This window comes from Falco naumanni, chromosome 11 (genome assembly GCF_017639655.2).
Source record: "Falco naumanni isolate bFalNau1 chromosome 11, bFalNau1.pat, whole genome shotgun sequence".
NCBI lineage: Eukaryota > Metazoa > Chordata > Aves > Falconiformes > Falconidae > Falco > Falco naumanni.
The window spans coordinates 32,494,324-32,518,900 of NC_054064.1; the positions used below are offsets into that span (position 1 = coordinate 32,494,324).

The 24,577-nt window shown below is 38.9% G+C and overlaps 1 protein-coding gene across 2 annotated transcripts in view; it reads right to left on the reverse strand.

The window, feature by feature from the left end:
• Positions 1-445: 445 nt before the first annotated feature.
• Positions 446-24,577, reverse strand: part of LOC121095892 (integrin subunit beta 3 binding protein) — a 34,903-nt gene continuing 10,771 nt past the window's right edge. The window contains exons 4-9 of one of the 2 annotated variants that reach the window (XM_040611283.1): positions 18,265-18,337; positions 14,745-14,823; positions 13,511-13,604; positions 11,455-11,514; positions 2,711-2,764; positions 446-753 (exon numbers count right to left, since the gene is read on the reverse strand). In XM_040611283.1, the coding sequence (XP_040467217.1) occupies positions 2,712-2,764; positions 11,455-11,514; positions 13,511-13,604; positions 14,745-14,823; positions 18,265-18,337 (359 nt within the window). In that variant the 3' untranslated portion in view covers positions 446-753; position 2,711. The other variant, XM_040611285.1, reaches the window with a different exon arrangement.

Here is a 24,577-nt window from a genome sequence, read left to right on the forward strand (position 1 = left end):
TGTAGATTACAAATACATCCCCGGCCGTGGCAGCCACAGCCAGGGAAGCTGGTATTTGTGAGCAACTTAATGCATTCAGCGCTCAGCCTAACTCCCTCCACACCGGAGCTTCCTTGAGGAGCTTTTGAGCCCAATCATCATTAGAAAAAAAGATTAATTTTTTAGGCAGGCTGTTGTAAAACTAGATGCATTAATTCCAGTCCTGTTTTGCTAGCTTTTTTGGGGTGTGTGTGATAAACTGATTAAAGGAGCCTGTGCACACACCTGCAGCCCACCTGAGCAGGAGGCGACCCTTCCCCGCTGGAGGCCCGGGAGCTGCAGCCCATCGTTAACACGGCTGCTTCTCACCCAGCTCTTAGAGGGAGGGTCACAATGGTTTGGGTTTTTCTGTTTGTTTGTTTTTAAAAAAACATGGCAGCATAATTATCTATTTCCAGTAAGAACATACAGAAAATAAGTTTATTTACCATGCAGCATCAAACCTAAATCAGCATTTTGTACACAGCGCTTGCATAAAACAACCATGATGTATTATTTACATTGAGATTATCTGGTTATGCACATTGTTAAGTTTAAATAGATGCCAGAAATTTTATCTAGATGTGCACCTGCCTAGTGCAATGAGCAATCCCAAAGTGGTATTTGCTGGGGAGATAGGTTTACACGCATTTCTTCTCTCCTTTTAAGTACAGTCAAGCAGATGTAGAACTTCGGGTTGATGTGGAATGCATTTTTCACATAATGCCTGAATGACTAAAATAAATAGCAATTAGACAACAGCATCAACATTCATGTGATCTGCTCAGAACTGTATGTCTGTCCCATGTCCAGTACCAGCCTCAGTGTGTTAAAAAAACAGACCCACATGCATCCTCCAGGAATGCAGAGCAACAGATGGTCCCCCCTTGAACGGCAGTAATGTTTTCAGACGTTTTAAGGAAATGCATAGTTTTTATCTGTAGAAAAGGTTGAGAAAGCTAAATAATCTTTTAGCAATTCTATCACAACTATTTATTTTTTTAACAGTAAGAAAGGGCTTTACAGCATTGGTCACACCTGGGAAGGGACAGAGAGAACCAGAAAAAATAAATGTCTTATTTTCTGGGTTTTTTTGGACATAAGGTGCAAAACCAATATTCACTGACTAGACACTACTATCCATGGACCTAAACTAATAGTAGGGACGCAAGTGCTCTCTGAGCTAACTTTGAATTGGAGCCTTGTAGTTGTCAGCATGAGTTTATATCAAGCTAATAAGCCAGTGTAAGACTTCAAGTGATTATTGTACCATAGAAAGGTCACTGCATTCTGTAGGACTCAGAAATTACACTGAATGGAATAAACGAGGACACTAGCTCCGCTCTCCTGCCCTCCTTTCCTTCCCTCAATTGCTCTGCCTTTGGCGGGTTGGAAGGAATAAAGAGTAGCAAGAGTCTGGCATAAGTAGCTAGTGAGTATTAGGGTAACATTAGCTTGTGGACAAGTAGGGTTTTAAAGGGTGGGTTTTTTTGCTCTTAGGTTACTTGTGATTACAAAATAAAATTTAACCTTCATTGAGAAGCAAAAGCTCAACCCTATGTTAATTCAATTAAGCACCTTGTAAAACCCGCAGATCTACTTTTTCCATATTCCTTGATTACAAGAACTGACTAAGTCTAACTTGCCAAAGGAGAGATGCCCTCACACTACGCAGGGACTTGACACAATCTGCAGCTATGCTCATCTTTAGAGATGACCATGTCTCACAAGACTTCATGAAACCTGCGAGCAACCAGTTTTGTCATGCACAGGTAATAGACAAGTCAGTCACTAACTGGGCTTCTCCTTACAACACTGATACAAAGACAAGCAGCCAAAGGAGGAAGAACTACAAACCCCCCTAAAACATGTCTTGATGCATCTGCTAGTATATTGTTTTACGCTTTCTGTTCTGGTAATGCTAAGGAAGTTGATGTGGGGGATTGATCAGCAGCAGCCCCAGCCTGCCTAGGTGCACATGCAGGCGGAACGGGAGGGCGAGGTGGTCCCGGGGAAGCAGGTGGTTGGAAGCGGGCTGCTGCTGCTGCTGCTTCAACCAGACCATCTGCCCTGCAGCCTCCTGGCCTCTCTCAGAAAAGCAGTGCTGCTGGGAGGCCCTTGGCTGGCTGAGTTGTTCTGGCTGCCAACAGTGAGCCGAGGAGTCGACCTGCGCATGAATAACACCGTGACAAAGGGCACATGCAGCAGCTTTGTGGAAAAGCAAAGCCTGAGCCCAGGCAGCGAGGCAGCCGTGCAATCAATAGTGCAGCAGGGCTGCAGGCGGCCTCCTTGGCGATCTCCAGGGCAGTCCTGGCATTTAAGAGGGTATGCTCTGAAGTACACAGCCCTGCCTGCTTTTGGTCACACATACTACAGCCAAACTGCCACTCTTGAAAAAACCACTCTGTTAGAAACTGAGAATGCGAACAAGGAGCAATGCTATCAGACATTATAGAGTGGGACAGAGTTTTCTACAGATACAGTATGTCATTTTGCTTAACAAACCAGTAACAAGAAATACCACATGCACAGTGACAACTGTTTTCCCACCAAGCTATTATGGTCCTGACTGCAGGCCTACACACTAGGTCACACTGCAAATGTTTTACAATCAAGTGCCTCAGTCCTCATGATTATACTACCTGTATGTGGCAGCTGGAGAAGGCACAGGGCAAACCAAGGGGCTACTTACCTCAGTCAAGGAGCAACTTCAGGAATGCGGAGCTACTGGCAGTCTGAACGTACTCTGTAGAGGAGTAAAATCAGTTTTGATAAACAGAGCAATGGTGTTATTAAAGAATTAGTGAAAATCCCTGCACAAATGTAAGTTAAGTAAGTTACTAACAGAACCCCTTTTATCTCATTCAGTCACTGTGTCTCAACAGTAATTTAGGAGATTGTCTTAATTGTGCATGTATGCACATATGCTACATCGTTACCAATGATGACAAAGCAGAACAAAACGTGTTACAAGTATTAGAAGCTGGTCCTTCTTTTTTGCGATTAACAATTAAAGAATAAATTAAAATCCATAAGGACCATATCAGCAATTCAGCAGAATCCAATCAAGGACGGCATGAGAGGAACAACCACCCCGTAGTCCTCTGAGAGGATGGCAAAAAGAGCAGCAACCACACCTGAGCCCCGTATTCTGGGAGGGCTGGGCCAGGCCAGCGTGAAGGGCTGAGCAGATGGCTCTAAGAAGTAGAGGAAAAGTGTGCAAGGGTAGAAAGGAACTCAGGGCATGAGAGCACACAGGGAAAGGTCTGGAAGCAGGTGCATCCGAGTGCCAAGATTTCCAAATGGCTTTCTGCAGCAGATGATCAGCTCTGGTCTCAGTACCCTGAGCATCTGCTGATGGTTCATACTGCGTTTTGATTCCACCACCACAAAAGGGTGAAGAGAGAATTCAGAATTATTTGCTTTATAGTAAACATACTGAGACCAATAAACAGATATTTACAGTGGCTTATAGCCAAGATTACTCCTATGGAGAGAGGCATCAAAGCCACCACAGACGTGGGTGGTGGTGGGGCTCCTCAGTTCTCATTTGGCACGCTGCGATCCCTTGGCTGTCACGCTCCCTGGATGCGATGTGATGTGCAGAAGAGCTGCCTGCGGACCTGATGTGAGGTGCCAGTGACATTAACCTGGAGTTGACTCAGACCAAGCCAGAAATCCTGTCCTAAACTAGGTCTCATAAGCTTACTCCATAAGAAAGGCATCCATCCAATTCAACTCTGCCTCAGGTACAACTTCTCAGCTTTGTACGTAATAAACACCATTTGTTTACACACATCATCATTAAAAATAACAGGAAGAAAAAGGACAGGAATCTGTCCAGTCTTGTATGACAGGTAACAGAAAAAGACAGATTTAATTACAAGTTGCTTTATTTGTGCTAAATGCAACTTCCTAATTCAGTCTTCAATCACTGATTGCAGCATTCGGACTACGCAGTACTTAAAGAACCCATACATGCCAAAGCAGCCGTGCCATGGTCTGCTTTTCACTCCGAGAAGCTGCCTTAAAAAATGTGAGCTGCCCAGATACATATAAGACGTCATGAACTCAGCTTTCTTTCCCAACATATACCACAACGGCACCTTTTGACAAAAGCCGTATTTATAGTAATATTTATACAGATGGCATTAAGATTTAGATATTTAAGGAATCAAATAATATGATTTACTACTCATGTGCTCCAAGAACTCAGAATGCTTGTAGCAGTTTAAGCTTTTTTTTGTGTGTGTATTTTTGAGCTGATGAAGATCATAGAGTCACAGCAGGGTTTGGGTTGGGAGGGACCATTTACAGACCACCCAGTCGCACCCCCCCACCACAGGCAGGGACCCCTCCCCCCAGCCCAGGCTGCTCCCAGCCCCGTCCAGCCTGGCCTCGAGCCCTGCCAGGGATGGGGCACCCACAGCTGCTCCAGGCAGCCTGGGCCAGCACCTCGCCGCCCTCACAGTAAAGAATTTCTTCCTAATATCTCATCTAAATCTACCCCCTTTTAGTTTAAAAACATCACCCTTTGTCCTATCGCTGCAAGCCCTAGTAAAAAGTCCACCCCCATCATGTGAGATATTCTTACAAAAACCCCAGCAAAAGACACCCCTCCCCGCCCCCCGCAACAACCCTTGTCTCTCTCAGCATTTTTATATGCGGCACTCCGAAGTTGGTTAAACTATGCAAAAGCGAAAAGAACATCAGTGAAACTTCTGTATGACAATCTGTTGTGACCAGAGCAGGTAGGAAAGGAAGGGCTCTGTGGAAGCAACCAGGAGGACGTCTGGGCCGCTGCCGACTGCGGCACAAGTGCTAGCTGGCAGCGGGACCAGCCTGCTCTCTCCTCAGCAGCTCCGTGCTCCAGGGCTGCGCAGGGGAAGGCAGCAGCCGGGGGGTCACCAGCAGCCTCCCCCCAGTGCGGGTGGGTTGGCAGAAGCCTTGCTGCCCTTTGCCATGGTGTCTCCTGTCCCCAGCTCACAAAAGCATCAAAAGGGCAGAATCTTCCCAAGTTTTGTTCCCTCTCCTATTTCCACCACTATTCTTTCCCAAGTTTGACTGCTCTAAAACATTTACAGATCTAAAAAGCAGGGAGAAAAAAAATGTTCACCTGTCAGGTGATATAAAACCAATCTTCTACTAAATGTGCCAGAATAATTTTTCTCCACCTCAACCACGGCTAAAACCTTCAGTCTATTCATTACTGTCTTTTTATAGTATTTTTATTTAATAAAACCTATTAAGACTACCATACAAATCTCTTTACTTATGCTTTTATCTTTTAACTGATCAATTTTTATATTGCTGACATCCCTTCTTCACCATTTGCTCATTTAAAAATTCATAGTATATGAGCTATGTCTCTGGAGAAAACGTCTATAAAATTTGTTACAGCTGGCAAATGTGTATGAGTCAGTGATAGCACATGACTAAATGCTTCACAGAAAATAAAATTTGTTTCTGTAGTAAGCAGAACTGTTTAAATGTTATTTATTTTTATGTTTCAAAGAAAATATATTGTGAAGTGCTGCATTGATTTAATACGCAACAATGTCTGTGTACACGCTGTACAAGGAAAATTTATGAAACCTTTGCACAACTCCTTTAATTGAATTTTCCAAATCTCTCACCACACACAAATAATCAATATCTTCTGCAGAGAAAACCAGTCAGAATTATTACAGTCTTTCTTTTCAATTTTGTTGTCATCAGCACATACAGAGCACCTGGATATTTGTAATGTCTGGATAGCAAGTTATTTACACCTCTTAAACATATAATTGCTACTAAGTGAGTCCAAACTAATGTTTCTTTTCTTTTTTATTTAAAATAATTATATTCATGGGAGAAAGCAGTATTTATTCTCATGTAGGAGTTGCTACATGTATTGCTGAAAGAACTACAATTCTTTTAAATTTTTCATTAAGCTTAATACTCTGAAGTCTAGATCCACTAGAATTAAAAATTAATAGCTATTGCATCCGTAAAAACGTACATTGGAAAACAGAGTATAAACACAAGTGTGAGATTCATGAATAAATGTGGCCAACACCTAAATATAAAATGCAGGTTGACAGTTCTATATGTATATATGTCTGAGGCCTATAGTCATATGTCTCGTGCATTTCTGTATCTGCCACAAAAGTTAATAGCTTAATATTTCATCTACATAGCAGAGGATGTTAAATCATTGGAGAGGTTTGTAATCTGCCCCCTTCCCTCCATCCAAAAAGCTTATCATGCCGGTGACCTCAGACCCAGATACTTCTCAAATCTCAGGCTGTACTTTAAAATACACACTCTTAAGGTGCACATACCATCCAACAGACCCATAACCTGCTGGGACAGAGCACAGCATCTGGGGGTCAAACAGAAACCTGTCTGCCAGCTCCTGTACCTTTCAGTAGACAAGATTACTCACTTGTCCTAGGAAAATCGCGAGCATTGCCAATTTTGGGTACCAAGCTAAATGGTTTTTGTTACCTCTTCTAAACTGTAAAGGATTTGACATGGTTACAAACTAAAAAAAGACTGGCTTGCACAGAATGAGAGGAGATGTACAGTCAAATCTAGCCCAAGCAACAACAGCTTTTAATCCAGGCAATACAGATGAGAATACAACACACTCCTCTGCTTCACAATTAGTTTTGATTGTCCATGCAGGAGGGCAGAACGATTTCTCTGGGTCTCTGCATGGGTGTAATGAACATAACTTACGAGTAAACAAACAAAGTGAGTTGCTTTAAACCATGTGTGCACACGCATGTTCAGCGCTGAAATAGTCTTAATTCAGTTTCGCTTAATGCAGTCCCATTTACAAGTGTTCACACTGAGGTTAACTTTTCCCCATGTCTAATGGTACAAAAGCCTTATGAGCAGAAATACAGGCAGATCTTCCACATGGAAGAGCAAATGAACAAGGCCAGATTCCCTTCAGCATCACATAAGCGTATGATGCCTTGAAGCTGTCTCACCAATGACACAGACCCTAACACTCACAGGGCACGCTCATTCCCATCGGCTGCTTTCAGCTCCAAGGGATCTGCTGCCAGGTGGGAAGCGCGCAGTGTCTCTGCACAACCTCTCTCGAACCTCTGCCATTCACCCACCCCTTAAAGGCCCCAGTCATGCCAGCCACTGCGACTGCTCTGCTAGAGGAAATCCTGCAAAGCGGTACCAGAACAGCCCCTCCGCTCCACTTTTGGTCAAGAGAAGACTCTTGGCCCAAGGTTCCTCTGTCCTGTGGTAAAGGCAGGTATGTACTCCATGCTGCAGTGCATTACACACCTAGTCTGTGTATGCGTCAGCTCTGGCCTACGCAGCCTTGGGCATACAGGCTTCCTGGTACTAGGCTGACCGAACTTGAATGCCATTGAGTAGCAGACACTAGAGCCAATTTTTGCACCTTCAAAAAATATCAATTCTTAAGTAAATTTGTCTTAGTTTCCTAGCTCTTCTGATCAGGCCAGGAGGGCAACTTGCCTCTTGTTTGAATGAAGGACTTAAGTGAGAGTACTGATGACCACCGTGTCTCTTCCACACACTACACAGGGACATCGACTCAGAGCAGACATTTCCGATGTGTGGCAAACCTGCCCTTTAGTGTTAAGAACTGAAGGAAGCATATCTTTTGCAAATGCAAGCTCTAAATCTCCATCTAATAATAATCTATTTCAAAAAGAGTCCTTCAGCATCCTCTTTGTTGCTTTTAGAGATGATGTATACCACAAAAAGGCTGCTGGAGAGATCTTGTCAAACTTATGCTGGAAAGAAGCCTAGGATTTAATGGAAAGGACCTGGGTAGAACTAAGAAACTGTCGTTTGTGTCAGCATTAGCAACTTCTTCCGAACAGATTAAACACACAGAACTGAACCTCAGAAAAGCCTCCATCACAGATGCCTAGAAGTAGGACTTGCACAAACAAGATCATATGGTTCATCCTTACAGAATCATAGAACTGTTCAGGTTGGAAGACCTTTAAGATCGCCGATTCCAACCATTCACCTTGGACTGCCAAGCCCACCACTAACCCATGTCCCTAAGCACCACGTCTATGGATCTTTTAAGTACCTCCAGGGATGGGGACTCCACCCCTTCCCTGAGCAGCCTGTTCCAGGGCTTGACCACCCTTTCTGTGAAGACATTTTTCCCAATATCCAATCTAAACCTCCCCTGGTGCAACCTGAGGCTGTTGCTTCTCATCCCATCGCTTGTTACTTGGGAGAAGAGACCAACCCCACCTCGCTACAGCCTCCTTTCAGGCAGCTGTAGAGAGTGAGGAGGTCCCCTCTGAGCCTCCTTTTCTCCAGGCTAAACACCCCCAGTTCCCTCAGCCTCACCTCATGTACCAGTTCTCAGAAAAGAGGCCTACAGCTCTGTTAGAGAAAAAGGCCTTTCCCAACATCTACATCCAACCCCTGCATCCATCTCATCGCTTCCCTGAAAAGCAAGTATTTGCTGTAAGCAAAGACAATTATTATTTGCTCCATTTGCTCTCAAGGAATGGAAATTCTGGAAAGAAAGTCTGTTTTGGAATAAATTTACTTGTGTATTCATTTAGTTCACTTAATAAATTTCTGCTTAGCCAGTTCACAAGACATACTTTTCTCAGAAAAGTTATAATGACATTTTTTCCCTGCAAATGAATACAAAGTTTGGCTGAGAAAACCAATAGTTTTTTAGGTTAGGGTTTTTACAATCAGAAAAATACACAGATATATTCCCGAAAATACGCATCTGAAGCATGGTGTATTTCCCTTTTCTGCAGAAGATCCCAAAAAAGGAGGAGGAGGAAGGACAGGGAGGAGACAGACACCCAAGTATGTCTAAAGGTCAACAGACTTATTCTATTTTATTTGAGACTGATATAGAAATATATTGTAAACTTGATTTACCCTCGCTCACAGCAACCCATCAGCAGTCCAGACCCAAGCTATTTGCTTGTACCCAAATACCCAATACAAAGTCCAAACCAACACTGATATGAATTGGGATAAACGGTGGAATATTGTGTCCTTACCATTTTATCTGTTTTGAGAAGGAACTCTGCTTATTAAGGAGGCCTCTGTATTTTGCAGTGTTTCTGAAATGGGATTTTATGTTTCACCATATATACACAGTCTTCAAAGAAAACTGGACTGGTGAGAGGGAACTCAGTATTACTTGGTCCCTAATCTCTCCAGTTTTGCTTTCATTAGTAATTTCAAGTGGTGTTAAATGAAAATCCATCTAGTTAATCCTGATCTAGTGTCTTGGAAAGCCACCGCTGCTGTTGCAGAGTGCAAACTTCAGTCACTTGTATTATAAATGATACGAAAGTTAGGAATGTTTAGTACTGACCTTAGCAGGGGTGATCATATTTGCCCATGGGCTTGGCAGGATGAACACCACCACAGAAAAGAAAGGGTTTTTTACTTCATTACAAGATACAGTCTGAAAATGGTTTTCCTTAACACTGCAAGTATTTGATCCTCTATAACACTCTTGTTCTTTCTTACTTGGACAGCAGATGGAGTCATGGATATGATTTATGTCTGTGTTTCTCTTTTTGGTAAGCAAATTATTAGTATAATTTGTAACAGCCAGCTTAAGTAGCTTTCCTGTTTAGAATGTTATCTTCACTCCTTGAAACTCTGAACCTATTAAATTTTCCTTTACCACATGCGCATGACAACCTACACAATTTATTCTCAACATGCATAAAGCATGTTTCGGACTGCAACATACCAACTAGATTTTGTCTCTTGGCAGCTGCTTTACAGTTTGCTTACATTCTATACAAAAACATTTTGTTTACTATAAATGCTAGTCATGGACAAACAATGATGCCATTTTTTATGCTGGTCACGCAAAATGATATACTGAATTCTACATAATGCTGCCCATTGAGTAAGGAATGTTTTGTATTAAGTTGTTTTAAGTAGAGGTTGTTTATGTAAAGTAAATAAATTTCATGCCTCACCATGTGATGATAATGTGACATTCCGTCTGCATCAAGCCACAGAACAGTCATAAGTTTTAAGTCTGGAGCATAACTAATTAAAAATAATTATGAAAAACCATATCCAAATCTAAAAGGCAAAGTAAAATATCTCCAAATGCTTTTATCACATACTTCTTCACCTCTCCTACTACTGTATTTTCAAGACTGCAAAATGGAATTTATTCTTTATTAAAGCAAAATTGACATTGAAACTTTATCAGAATTGGTCAACTTAAACTCGTAATTCTATTTTCCATCCTACTTTCACAAAGTATCTCATTTCTCATCTAACAAGATGGATATATGTTTAGTGTTAGAGGCTAGTCTCTTGAGCAAAGGTGGAACTACAAATGTGTATCCTGATGACCATTAAAAAGCAGAGCACAAAGGAAGCAATGACTGTTTAAATCTGCAATGGCCCATGGCACTCACCATTATTAGTGCCAGACAGGGGCTGTTATCATTTGAACAGAAGGACAGGGGGAGTTGTAAATCAGAAATAGCAGATTGCACAAATGAGCCAAATTCCTTAAAAAGTTATGTCACTCCTTTTCATTTTGTGGTAATCTGCTGGAGCTGAGGAAACTAACTTTGATCAATTTTCTTTCCTTTAAGAGAATTCCCCACAGCAGAGAGAATTCAGGCCTGTGGAAAAGCAGACAGAACCAAAATCAAAGGGACATATGAGGCAGTCCTGCTGGCTGGGACAGCCAGCAGGCAGAGCAGTAGAGCTGCCACCACCGATTTTGATTCTGGTTTTGCTCTATTTTAAGACATAACATGTGAAGATACAGAGATATCAGAATATGAGCGGTGAATGTTTGTTGATTTTACTGGGTGTGAGAGAAAAAAAATAAATCTTGTATGTATCCCCCCACCACCTTCCCTGCTAGACAAGGCACTAAAGCAGCTATGTGGGCCACACTCCATTAAATGCCACCAACTTCAAATATTTTCACAGCACTAGTTATGAAGAAACCTAATAGTTAGGATTTCACAGTCCCCTGGAGTGTGCTAAATACCTCACAACACATCTAAGGTGAAAAAGGTTTTGCTGCAAAGACTGTATGCTACTCGGTTTATACTCTGAAAATGCGAGGGGAGGGAGGAGAATGAGGAAGAACAAGGAGAACTGGTATACAGAAAAGGTATGTAACTCTCTAGGACCTGACTGCACTTATTTCTGGACCATGCCTCAAATGCAAGACCATTAATGATATCTTCTTACACAGTTTCATGGAGAACTACCCAATAAAATGAAAACAGTAGAAAAGATGAAATTTACATTGGAGCAGCACACAAGTTTTTGGAAGAAACACATTTGATTATCATCATTTTTACATACTAAAGGTTACCCAACTTATTTCAAGTGGAAAGAATGAAGAAGGAATCAACTAACAGGAATCATCAAAACATCTGTTACACAAGAGTTTAAAAAATTTCTTACCTTGGGCAGGAAGTTTTCCATGGTTTCTTTTCAACAGCTGCAGCTCTTCTGCTTGACTCACTAGTGAAGAAATATATCTGAAATCAATAAATGTCACCCCAGAGATTTCAAAGAAAATAATACTTATGCTGCCTTTTTCACTTTCAAAGCATTTGGATTTTTCTTCAAGTGATGACAAAACCCCCCACTTACCTGTGTAACTGTGCTCAAAAAAATGATGAAAAAATGTCCAAAATTAACATAATTTTGAGAAGTTGTGCTTACAGGTCTCACACCACATTTTGTCCCCATTTTTGTCTTTTACTGCTACATGCTGCTTTGTTCCTCATCCAGAGATGGGGAAAAGATAATTCTTTCCCATTTTGAAGGCAACAAGAAGCTAACAGAAAGAGTGGGCATAACAGGAAGTGTCAACAACAGGTCTGACATCTCATTTGAGCAGTCTTACTGCCCTAACCACAGCGTAGGGTAGTAATCTAAACACAGACTATTTTCAGAAAACTTCATTTTGTATAAGAAAGCATCTGGTTATATGCATTACAGTGGGAACTAATACAGCATATACACATGCAAAATGCAAACCGAAAGAGCATTGGAATACAAGTCAGGAAAGAAATGGTCATTTAAACAACAGTAGCTGCTGGAATAGTGTGGTGCATAAATTCCACTGCTGGGGCACATGCACCTAAAGCACTAGAAGCACAGCACCCTTTGGTAAGAAAAATTCTCTAGCACCTGCAGTGTTACCGTCCACCTTTCCAGCTGCAACCAAAGCAGCAGTCCCAGTAACCTTAGGTTGTGCTCTCCTACAGGTAGTTCCAGTGTTTTTACACTCTGCAGAAAACAGAGCAACCAGATAGGTTATAGAACAGTGTACACTGGCAAAACATCACATTCGCTGCAGGTTAAGAAACTGTTTTATCAACTTTGCATGCTTGTCCAGAGACGTACATGTATGCATATATTATTCATATTCCCTGGTCAACTGGAAACTAAATTATCAGACATAATTTATGAATTATTATTATAAAAGGTATGAAACGTCTACAACAACAGTTATATTTGCCAACCACTGAGAAGCAGTGGTAGGTAAATGCAGTCTTAGACACACACCTGTACCACAAACATGTCATGTGGGTACAGATAAAAGGTGTTGCTATTGTAAAAACAAATGAAGCAACTGTTCTGAGGCATGAAGATTGGGGTCCCCTGGGTGCCCACAGCTCAGCTACCTTTCACTACTTTTAACTCTTAAAGGAATGAATGACCTGGTAAGGGAGATCTTTATTTCTTCTTCCTGAAGAAGAAGAAATAAAAAAGCCAACAGCTTTTTTCCCCCTGCAATTTGAGCATTTTTTGCATTAGAATATTTCCCTGTCACATGCTCCCCTTATAAGTTGCAAGGCTGGTTGGGAGAAGAAGTATGGATGCACTTTTGCTGCTGAGCATTCACATGTCCCAAGAACCTCTGACTCAGAGTAAGGATAAAGAGCTTCCTAAAAATTAAAATCTTAGGCTTTCTGGGTTTCTTTGGAAAAGCATTACAGATGTGCCATCTGTGAAGTGCCCTTATCCCAACACAATAAGCATCTGGTATGCCCATCATTTAAAGACACATGAATAGCAATTTTTAAAGCCTGGAAACCTATATTCAGCCTAATCCTCCTAACAGGCAAACAAACAAAACAACTTCCTTGCAAAAAGAAAAGAAAGGCAAAGCAAACAAAGTGCAAACGTTTAGCCTAATCACTAGCTAACTACCTACTAAGTATCTAACTATTTACATAAGAAAAGGTGTTGCTCTTGCAGGTTTTTCCTCCCCATCTGTGACTCTGAGTTAGAAGAGTGGGCCGTTGGGGTTGCTTTTCTTTCATGTTCCTGGCTGGATGCACAAGGACATTAAAGGTGCATTCCTCCTGACCAAAAGAACTCATGCATCGAGTCCTGGGGTATAACACTCCATTACAACACAGAGCAGGGTATGACTCTAGGAAAAGTTTGGAGTGATCATTGTTAAATTAGTATAAAGGAGATAAATATTAAAAATCCTCCTTACTTAGCATTTCGGTTTTCTGCACTTCAGCACTCAAGATGCACGACGAGTCTGAGACACCAACAATATTTTCAAGCTCTCTACTGCCCTCTAAAGCCTGGAAAAAAACACCATAATGAAAGGCACTGTTAAATCTCATTCCGACTTTCTACTTAAACGTCTACAAACTACTAAAAATAACTGAAAAAAAGAACTTTTAGAAATTTTTCATAAGCTCTAAATGATGCATATGAGACGCCACATCACGGAAAGTCAAAAGCACTAAAAAGTTTAAGGGTGTAAGAACATACATTACTTTTGAAAATGGCAATCAGGTGCTTTGGAAGTGTTACTTAAAAATCCCCTGTTATTTACGCATCATTCGTAAGTCTTCAGCTGTTTAAACAGATTAACACTTGATCCCCAGAAAAGCAATCCTGGCACATGTACAAGCTTGCTATATGTTAGCAAAATGGAAATCTACAAGCATTTAAGATAACACACTCCTCAGCGTTTCATGGTAGACCTAAAAACATGCACTATCAATCTCATAAGAAATATAAAGGATTTTTCAATACAGTTTTCTAAATAAACATTTCAATTAAAATATTTTGAATTAGTATCAGTCTTCTTTGTAAATAAAACATTGCCAGACCACATATGCAAGTAAAATAAATCAATACAGTACTTTGAGTACACTGAATTATTTCTCAGATATTGATATACACCAATGAACCTTGTGCTAAATTTATTCAGGAAACAAAATGTGAATAAACCAGAAAAATTATTTGCATTTTAGCATGTACTAAACAGACTATTAAATGATGATACATTAGTGGTAAACTAAATAGTACAATCACTTCAACACAAAGATATTTAATCTTCAAGGACATAAAAATATATGCAGTAATGATTTGTACTTCAAGTTATAAGTGATAGTTGATAACTACTTCATATGCTTTTATTTGTGTACAAAATGATAAGTGATACAAATTCAAATTGGTGTACTTGTAAAAGCAAATCCTCTAGTTTAAAAAAGAACCCAAACCCAGACTACTAAGTTCTGAGTGGATTTTTTTGGGGCTTTGTTCTTTTTCCCCCCCATTTTCTGGATTTCCAAGTCAAACCTGCCCTATTTCAAGTATTTTATTTATTTCCCTATTCCTTAAAACTCAAATGTTGCATATAAGATTTTCATTTTTACTTCAAATCCTGTATTAACAAGTAGATTAAAGAAATAAAACAGCGTACACCTGACCTGTAGGCTTGTCAGATTTGCTCTTTTTTCCAGAGCTCTAACCAATGAACTTTTCACTTTGAACTGCAATTCCTTGAACCTGCATAAGAAGTTAAAATAAAACAGTTTCAATTAGCCACATCATTACGTGCTGAAAATCAGTGTTTCCAATGTTTCCCAGAGTTTCTTCACATTGTAATCAGGATGGATCTAGCTAAGCTGCGAACAGATGGCCTGTGCAACCTGTGTCATATAACACCAAATATAACTTGCTTTTGGTTAGGATTTATATGCAAACTACCAAAAATACATATATCCTAATTTTAAGGACAGGAACCCAGGTTCAGCAGTATCAGGGGATTTTCTTATGATCATGCAGGAAGACAATGGTAAAAGCAGGAATTTAACTCATTTGTTCCTAAGAACAGGAATTTAATCAAGAGGATGAGCTCCCCAAACCCACCAACTGTTAAGACCTTACAACACTGCTTGTAGCCATAGGAACCATGAGAAGTTAAAACTGAGCCCAACAGGGACATCACATGACGTTATTTGTTCAGCTTTGTTGTACTATCTCTGGGTTTAGGCCACAGCTATATTTTACTACCAGTGTAAAGATGGTCAGCTTTCAGAGTTTAATGGGGTTTGCAATAAAAATTCAAATAATATACCTTCAGATTAGATTGAAATGGCAGACTTTAATGCATGATTAAGGATCTGCACTGAACATGTATTGAAAAACATTCCTGCAATTTGTTTAGACTATTTTTTCTTTGAACCACTTAAAAATGGAAATCAAATGGAGACAACCAAGAAATAATCTATTTACTACTTCCTGTCACAGAAGGGAGAATCAGCCTTACAAGAAACTTCAAATTCAGAAACAGAACTACGGTACGAGAAAAACTTATCACTATTGTATTTTGACATGGGAACTGAAGACTGCAGAAAAGGAAATGCTAATGTCAGTGTACTGTACAATATATTTTTCCATGTATAAAAATAAAGTGTATGGAAGTTCACATATTACTGTATAGGCATTAGTTTATAAATTGTGTTTTACTGGCACGTCACTAACTGCTAGTCTTCTGCAAATCTTGCAATTTTTAAAGAACATACTGAATTATTGAATGCAAATGCTTGCATGTCAATGAAGACTATGAGTACTCAAATTGTTTGCAGTTGTTGCCATCACTAAGAAAGGAGTCTGTAAGTGTTGACCAAGGGATTTACTGAAACACAAACCCTCCACAATTAATCAGTTTACAGCTTTCCACTAGTATAACTATAAGATTTTATTTTTTACCATCTAACGTGCCACCTAAACAATTCTACTACCTCTCAAGCTCCATCACTTAGAAGATACTTACAGTTCTACAAGGAAGAAATTTCAAGCTAACGATGGGGGAAAGCATTTGTTACAAGAAAAAAAACCCAACACACACACTGGGAGTTCAAGTGCAATAACCAAGAGGAAGAGCTACAACTTCAAACATAAGAAATATGATATTTAGTTAAATAAATGTCACAAATACTATTTTTTATTCACAAATATTTGTTAGTAAAAAAGAAATGAGTTCATAAAATATCTAGCCCCAAGGGAATTTTCATCTGGAAGACCAGGTACAAATGTGATTCAAATATTTACTACACACAGCAAAATACAGAAACAGACTAACAGAATCAACGTATACTTAAGCATATGATGGAAAAAAACCCACTCAAGTACAACCCCCCAACTCTTTAATGTGGTTAACAAGCCTGAACGAATACTGCACTAGCATGGTGATACTTCCTCCAGTGACACCAGCTGCAGCACAGCACTTGTGCTCTGCCTTCAATATCAACAGGACTTCAGTAAGACTTGTGCCAGAAGCAAGAACACAAGGAAAGCGCAAAGATGGTCAACAAAGGAATAAATAGGCAATGGAGGTTTGCATTACACTGAGAGGTGAGCTCTTAGTAACAAATTGGAGTAATAGGAAATGCACTGCAGATTTTGGAAAGTGTGTTGGACCTACAGGCAGAATTTACGTAACAAATTGAACTGGCTGCACAGGTACGGGGCCTGAATGAAATACAGGAAAGTCACACTACACAGAATGATAAAAAAATGTATAACATTGTAGAGAAGAGAAGAGGAGATGTAGTATAGCCATGTCAATGCTGTGGTGTGAATTTAGACTTCACACAGATGTTAAAGATACATGTCAAGATTCCGCTAGTGGACAAGATGAAGCATCAAATAAAGAGGCAGGACAATGCAACAGAGTAAGATTTGAAAAATAAAAACGTAGACAGTGTTGAAAGAGAATGAGAATAAAGAATTGTAAAAAATTTTTTTGCTAACAAGAGATCACAAGAGTGTCTGGTGAATGCAGTTTCAGTTGAATAAAATGAATGAAAATGGATGAGGGACTCTCTACGATAATATTGTATTAGTAGAAAGAAGTATGAACACACTCAATGAGGAAAGAAACTTTCAGGTTTTTAGCTGGACTAAAGTTTAAACTCAAAAGTAGTTTTACTGAGCATATATAACTTCCATATTAAAAAAAACTTGCAGAATTCCCAAATAGGGTACCTTCCCATAAGATGAAAAGCATCTCTGATACAATCCAATTTACAGAGTTCACAGGTTTGCACTTTTTCCACCAAGTTCTATCATACATGAAACAAGTATTTTCTTTGTCTAACTCTTAGGGATGGATGTGTTTATTTTGGGTGAAATACATAACACATTTAGTCTGACATCTCACTGTAGGCACAGAAAATTCCAGTTCACTTTTCAGCTGGATTTGGCAACATTATAAACAATCAAATACATCTCTCCTAACAGGAAAGACCAAGCAATACTAACAATACACGACACTAGAAGCCTTACTTCTAACAGATTTGATCATTTCTCCTTCCTCACGTCTATCAAAAGCAGTTTATCAGATACTTCACCTGAAACATTTTCTTAAGGTGCTTTACTAACTGTGGACTGCCTAAAGTCCACTCATGTCAGGAAGCTTAGAGCTTAAAATAAGATTGTGGCAGAAAAGACAAGAATTTTAAAAGATTTTGCAAAGCAAACATGAAGTTTCATGTTTCCATGACCACCTGTGACTAGTTTTCAGTTAAAAAAATGTCCTGCTTTACTGGCCCTGTATCTTTGGCAGTTAACTCTTTCAAAAATAAGGTAAAGGAATGTACAATTTCAGAAGAGGCTGGAAAGGCAAAAGATATCTTCCTTTCAGTGATTTAATTACAATACCTCATTTTATAGTATTATAAGCGTGACTCCTGTTAATTGGCAGTGTGGCATATGCCCCACACTACCAGTGAAAGACAGAACTGGCCGGACAGTTGTATTGCAAACCCTGCATTAAATTGTACCTATAACTGTAAGCCTGCCATTCAGTGCCTTTGAACAGCCAATCCTGTGGAATTAGAAGTATGAAAAAATAATCGCTATTAATTTAATTCTGTATGAAATACTAATCCTTCCTAAGTATAAATCCCAGCACTGTACCCACAACGCACTGAACACACTTACGCGGTGTCCTCTGTTTGAGGCTGCCCTCTTCTGGGTAATCTGCTTTCCAAATCATTCTGCTTAATTCCATCTCCTAGGAGGTTCACAAGAAAGAAAAGAAAAATAAAGATGAAAATAAGATATTGAGTATTTGAAGCACATGAAAAAATGTTAGTATGAACCCTGACTGTTGAATAGTCTTTTACAAAGAGGAAAAAAACCCCAAAACTCACAAAGCAGGACAGATTCCCTTGTAATGAAACACACTGAGTTCACTATGATTTACTTTTGTAATTTGACCTCTCATCAATTCACATTACGTTTATATTTGTGGAAACCTTGGGCTTACAGTATTAATAACTGGAAGTTAGTGTAATTCTGACAGATAATTACTGTGTTCTACTCAGAAGATTTTTATCCTATTAACTGCCTAAATACAGCAAATTAGCACAAACCATTATCATGAAAATACTGTAGTGACTGAGCAATGCAACCTCCATCTTCCTTTAATAAAAACTGCCTGGCCCCCAAAACTTCATCTTGTAAACAACTACAAAGAGATACTGCAAATTACTTCCAAAGGGTCTGACATACTACATTGACAATATAATTTTCTAGTTCTTCATACAACGGGGCACGATAAATCATATGCCAGCTGCCATTATTCTGCATGGCGAGTCACATTTCTACATTTCAGTGCACTGAGATTTTGAGCGGTCGCATGTTTCTGTGAGGAAACAGGAATAGTTTATTACCAGAGAAGTTCACTCCCATGGATTTGTTTAATAATACCTAAGGTCATGTGTGGTGTTGGGAAACTGGTGAACTGCCTTTCTGTCACTGTAGGTTGGGCATTCTTAAATGACCAGGTTCCAAGACAGACGTCTAACACAGACTGCTCCCCCAAAGCAGATGGACAGGGGGATGTTTTCAGAGGTGCCGATCAGATTAAGAAAGTTAGTGCTGCACTAAAACAACATCTTTGGCTCACTGGCTGGTACCTACTTGAGACTGTTCAACTGCAATTTACAAAGGTCTCATTATATATATATTTATGCATAACAATACATCTTTGATCACAAAAGACTTTTTGAATTTACATCTGTTTACACAATTTATCACAACCTATGCAATTCAGACAGAAATCTTATTAGAACAAAACCAGAGTTTATCTTGTGTATCAATTATTGTTGTTTTTAAAGTCAGTACATTAGCTTGTCCATTCTGCATGCTCTCCAAGTAGCATATCAGAAGGGTGATGTACTAGCAGGAAAGTCCTGCATTCCTCCTAACACTTATAATTAGCATACACTCGGTATATACTGTCACATTTGATAGGATTCCACAGGACAATAGTCTTTGGTGAATCTACTGAAACTAGTAAGGCTATCCGTAACTATTAATGATATTGTGCTCCACACAATCTATATGGTCACCTTTCAATATTTTAAGTGTTGTATCTGTCTACGTTCAAGCAATAAAGAGGTCACACCTGAACAGCAGAAATTATTCCTGTTTAATTGTGGCTGAAGTTGAAGACATCACATAATGCGGAGTATTTTGTAAGTTCCACCTTAAGAATTTCCCGGTTTTTAATTTAACAGTATCAGTCACATACTCGGTCTCTCATGCAGTTGGATTTGATGATCTTGATGGTCTTTTCCAATCTAAATGATTCTATGATTTACTACTGTAATGTAAAAACTCCCTTTTTTGGACACAGTTCTATTCTCCTGTGCAACGAATTTCTTTTGGATCTGATACATTAAAGACAAAATGGTGGAGGTGTATGCATACATATGAAGGCAGAGAGGCATAATCATGCATTCTTTTTTTTCTAGTAACTGTTTTCCCCTTAAAAAATGAAATCATCAGTGCATTCAACAATTAGTGACTTATAATCACATACCAGTAATTCAGCTTTAGAGTTCATTGTCCTTGTAGCCACTCAGTTTATACTCATCTTTCCTATACCTAAAAAATATCTTCTTTTCTGGTGCCAAAGAAGTTCACATGGTGTTTCACATTAGTTCTCATATACTCTCCCTCCAACAGATAGCTACATATTCATACAAATGCTTCACATTGAATAGCTGTTACTGTGAGGTGAAATTCACCTTTAAGTGAAAGATTTGGAAGAAACTACAACAGGTCTTTACTGTGGCCTTAACAAATGCCTTGATCCTCGAACAGACCCTCTGGAATGAGGCGCTTCTCACTTTTCACTGTAATATGTCTCCTTTCTGACATTAGACTAAAAAGGAGAGGGCACACTAAGCATTAAACACTTTGATTTCTTCTTGCTAGATCTAAATTATTACATACAAGTATCAGCACTCAAGGATAAATTAACTTTTAATTTTAATATTTTGTAAAACATTTAGAAATGCCTCAGAATGACAAAGCGCTATAAAAGTTTAAGCTGCTCCACTACAGTAGCTAAAGGTTAAGACCGCAAAAGATTTGATTTTAAATCTAAGTACTCGTAGAACTTGCACTTAAATCAGTCATCAATTGTCAAACAGATACTATTTTTAGATGAGTACTATGGAATGGTGGAACTTGGGATTGAGTTGAAGAAAACCAAGACAATTTAAAACAAATCTTAAAAATATGTTAGCCAACAATGATGAGAAACTAGTGAAGATTTAGTATGCTGTTATTTTAGAAAATTTTCATGAATAGGTTGTGAGGCTTTTGGTGTTAGGCAATGTATGAATTATCAGGCAGCCCAACAGGACATACACAGGACAACATCACGAAGACGCACTATCTTTTAATAGGGTTGGTTCATATCTTCTCCTAAAATAAATGTTACTTTCAAACAATCTTAGCATTCTGTAGGTATTTAAGTTTTTTGAGGCACTCCTCCACACTGTTATTCAAAACAAAGTTATGTTCATAGTAATTTCCATCTGTCTCATCAGTGAGGCAGATGCATGCTGCTTTGTACTTTGCACAATGCAAAGCAAGTTTTCATAGCTAACGGCAATAATTTTGTAATAATCGTCATTCTGTTGTTTTCTTACATATTAGTCACATAAAAATAGAATATAGATTATATTCTAACACCTGACTTACAGATGACACGCGTAATCTATTAGAACACCGCAACACTTAAAACAGAAGTGTCTTTTCAGAAGGAGAAAAGAAATGGTTTAAAAGGACAACCTGAAACCTGTCATATAAGAGGAAGTCTTATATACTACCATCTTGTAGCTAAATGAACACAGGGAAAAAAAAAAAAAGATGGCTAGTACTATATTACTGAATAATTATCCATCTAAATGTCAGCTATGATCATGTGATCAGTCTTTTTATAGGCAAAAAGAACGTTCCCCTATGTCCATACTTAGTATCATTATGGAAAGTACATGTTCACCTTTCCCATTGATATCCCAATATACAGGTGTTTTAATACAAGACATTTTTCCCCCTCTTTTCCTTTACCTAAGAGCTAAAGCATGTAATACAAATGCAGAGATATTGAAAAAGTTTTAAAATTTGTGGTCGATTTAAATGTCTGTGTATTATTATGTGTTGTGTCACCAAAAAGGCATCGACTAAAACTAAAGGAAAGAAGTCATTAAAGCATGTAATTACAAACATGGAGGGATATTTAAGAAAACATATCTAAAGAGCTCTAGCAATTTTCATTTTGTATCTGACTGCTATCATTATACACAATTCTAAAAGCTTTTTGCAAAGGTAAGTGTTAAAGTGCAGATGGATATCCAGCCAGGCTGAGGTATAGTTTCATATCTGTAGACAGCCTCAAATTAAAATCTGCATTTATACATTAAAAAGTAGACTTTTTTCAGAACTGCTTTTGTGACGTGGCAACACTATCAGAAGGCTTACTGCTCCCAGTGCCTGAGACTGGAGTCAATGGGGATGCAGACTGTTCTAATCTGATTCTTCCCTCAGGATACAGGCAATATTAATTCAGTGATCATCAGTGGCTAGGTATAACATGTAGCCACTTTGCTTGCATTTAAATACTTGTTGCTCTATTCTCTGTAAGAATGCAGGATTGCCACATCACAACAAAACAATTAATTGAAGTATGGTTATGAGCTGACCTTTCCATGCCATGCCATGCCAGTACAGGTGTACCAATTGATTGCACTAACAGCCAGATCTCTGAGGGAGAACACCTAGTGGCAACTCTTCTCACTGAAAGTTTCTTTGTACAGTATAGAGCTTCATATTTACTATAAGGGGGGAAAAAACCCAAATAAAAAATAACAACAACAACAACAAAAGACACATAGGCTGTCTTCACTTCATCCAGCAAGTACCATCAAATTCTGAAACTGGTATAGGACTTAATATATGCAAACAAAATTTTCTTACTGATGAAAGCTGAGACTGCCATAGAAACCTGACCTAGGAATACTTTGAAAATACCTTCCTGTAGAAAAATAGAGTACATAAATATACATGCCAAAGACTAAGTTCCCTAATGAAGTCAGAATGCTGCTCACTGGAAGAGTTACTTTTCACAGTAAGTAGCAAGCTGGAAAACACTGGGGTGAGATTGCTATCTGGCTTGGTTTAAAATCCAGGGAGAAAATTCAACACATAACTAGGGATTATGTGTTGATACAATATATCTGTGGGAATACTCATGACATACTCTAAGCAACTTCGTTGCAGAGGAAAATAATGCCAAAGAGAAACTTCATAGTCTTTTAAGAATGCAGGGATAAATACTTTAAAGGGCTGATTAAACATCAATAAAGATTTCTGGATGTGAAGTAAATGGGAGTGTGGAGATACTCACCATACCAAATAATAATCTTTTCAGGAATCAAGAAGCAGCCATTACCTTCGAGAGGAGGAATTGTTCACAAGACAGGGTAGGCATTGGGGCAAAGATCCTTTCCCGAAGACAGAGGCTTACTGCCTCCATCCGAAACCTCAAAGTATGTAAACCAGACCTTTCATGGCAAATCTCAATGCAGTTCTCAAAAGGACACATTAAACATGCATCAACAGCATGTATCTTAAATTTTGCCAAGGCAAGGGTGTTCTAAAACACAGGTCCTTTCAATATACCAGGTTTGCACAAGTAATTGAGACATGCTATCACTCACTGAAGGAATGCTGAGAAATTAGTGTAATTTTTCCTCCAAAGGTTTCTTGGGATGTCAATGGTTCAGTCATTTTTCTACTAGTTCCAGAAGCAGATGCCTAATTCAAAAGCATAGCACTGGCAGAGAAAAACAGCTATTCTGGGGACAACAGGAATCAGCAGAGAACTTGGTAGGAAAGCTGTGAATATTCCAGCTGGCAGCGAGTGCTCATGAAAAACCTGACCGTGTTAAAACTGTTTGACAAACAGGTAAGGAGGATACAAAGCCAGGTCACAATGAAGACTGGCAGCATGATAAAGAATTAGGATACAGCTGCTTCTGTTTAGCTTCCTAGCATGACTATGAATTAGGACAAAAAACCCACCCAAACCCAAAATCTCTGCATACAGGCCTGTAACTATGCATAGCTACAGTGCCACCAAAATACCAGATACTTCTATGCTTCCTCAAGTACTCTGCTCTTTTTAATAAGGAAAAGGGATTATGCTCACAGACTGTAGTATTTTCACTTTGAAGCCTCACAGTAATTTTCATTTTTTGGTCAGCCAGCTTTGACAGAATCCCAAAATTTCTTGGTCACATTCCTTTAAAAAAAAGCAAAATCTTTTTTTTCCCTGGAGGAAAAATCCATTTTGCAGATCCATCATGAGAGCATATGGTACAATAGCTAGTGCAAAAACCTGCAGACATCCAAATAAATTTCAAACAGTAGTTATTCTACGCTGCTCAGAATATTTCTACTTATCATAATTCATGAATGTTAGTGAGGTCTCAATTACTGCACATAAATTCCAAAATATATGGGGCATAAAAAGCTCTTTAACCCAACAAAAAGGCGTAACAAGAACTGATGGCTGAAAATTAAGGCCAGACAAATTTCAGATTCAGATAGGAGATTTTTTTTTTTCTTAATAGTGAACGTAATTGAACAAGGAACTTGCTAACAAGGGAAGTGATGGATTTTTATTAGTATTATTACTCTTTTTAAAAAAAGTCTTCAAGACTCAACCATCTTTCTAGGAGTTGTACTACAAGGAAATAAAAGCTCTGGGCTCTATATGAGACAGATGACAAGGAAGTCTCTTTGTATCATTTTTTTTTTAATATAAAAAAGTCACACCAAGTCACTTGACGGTTCCTTAACACCTAAAAAGACAACAACCTATAAAGCCATAAAAGCAGGTTAGTCTACTGAAAATATACTTCTTGAGCAGTCATAGTTTGCATCAAAAACT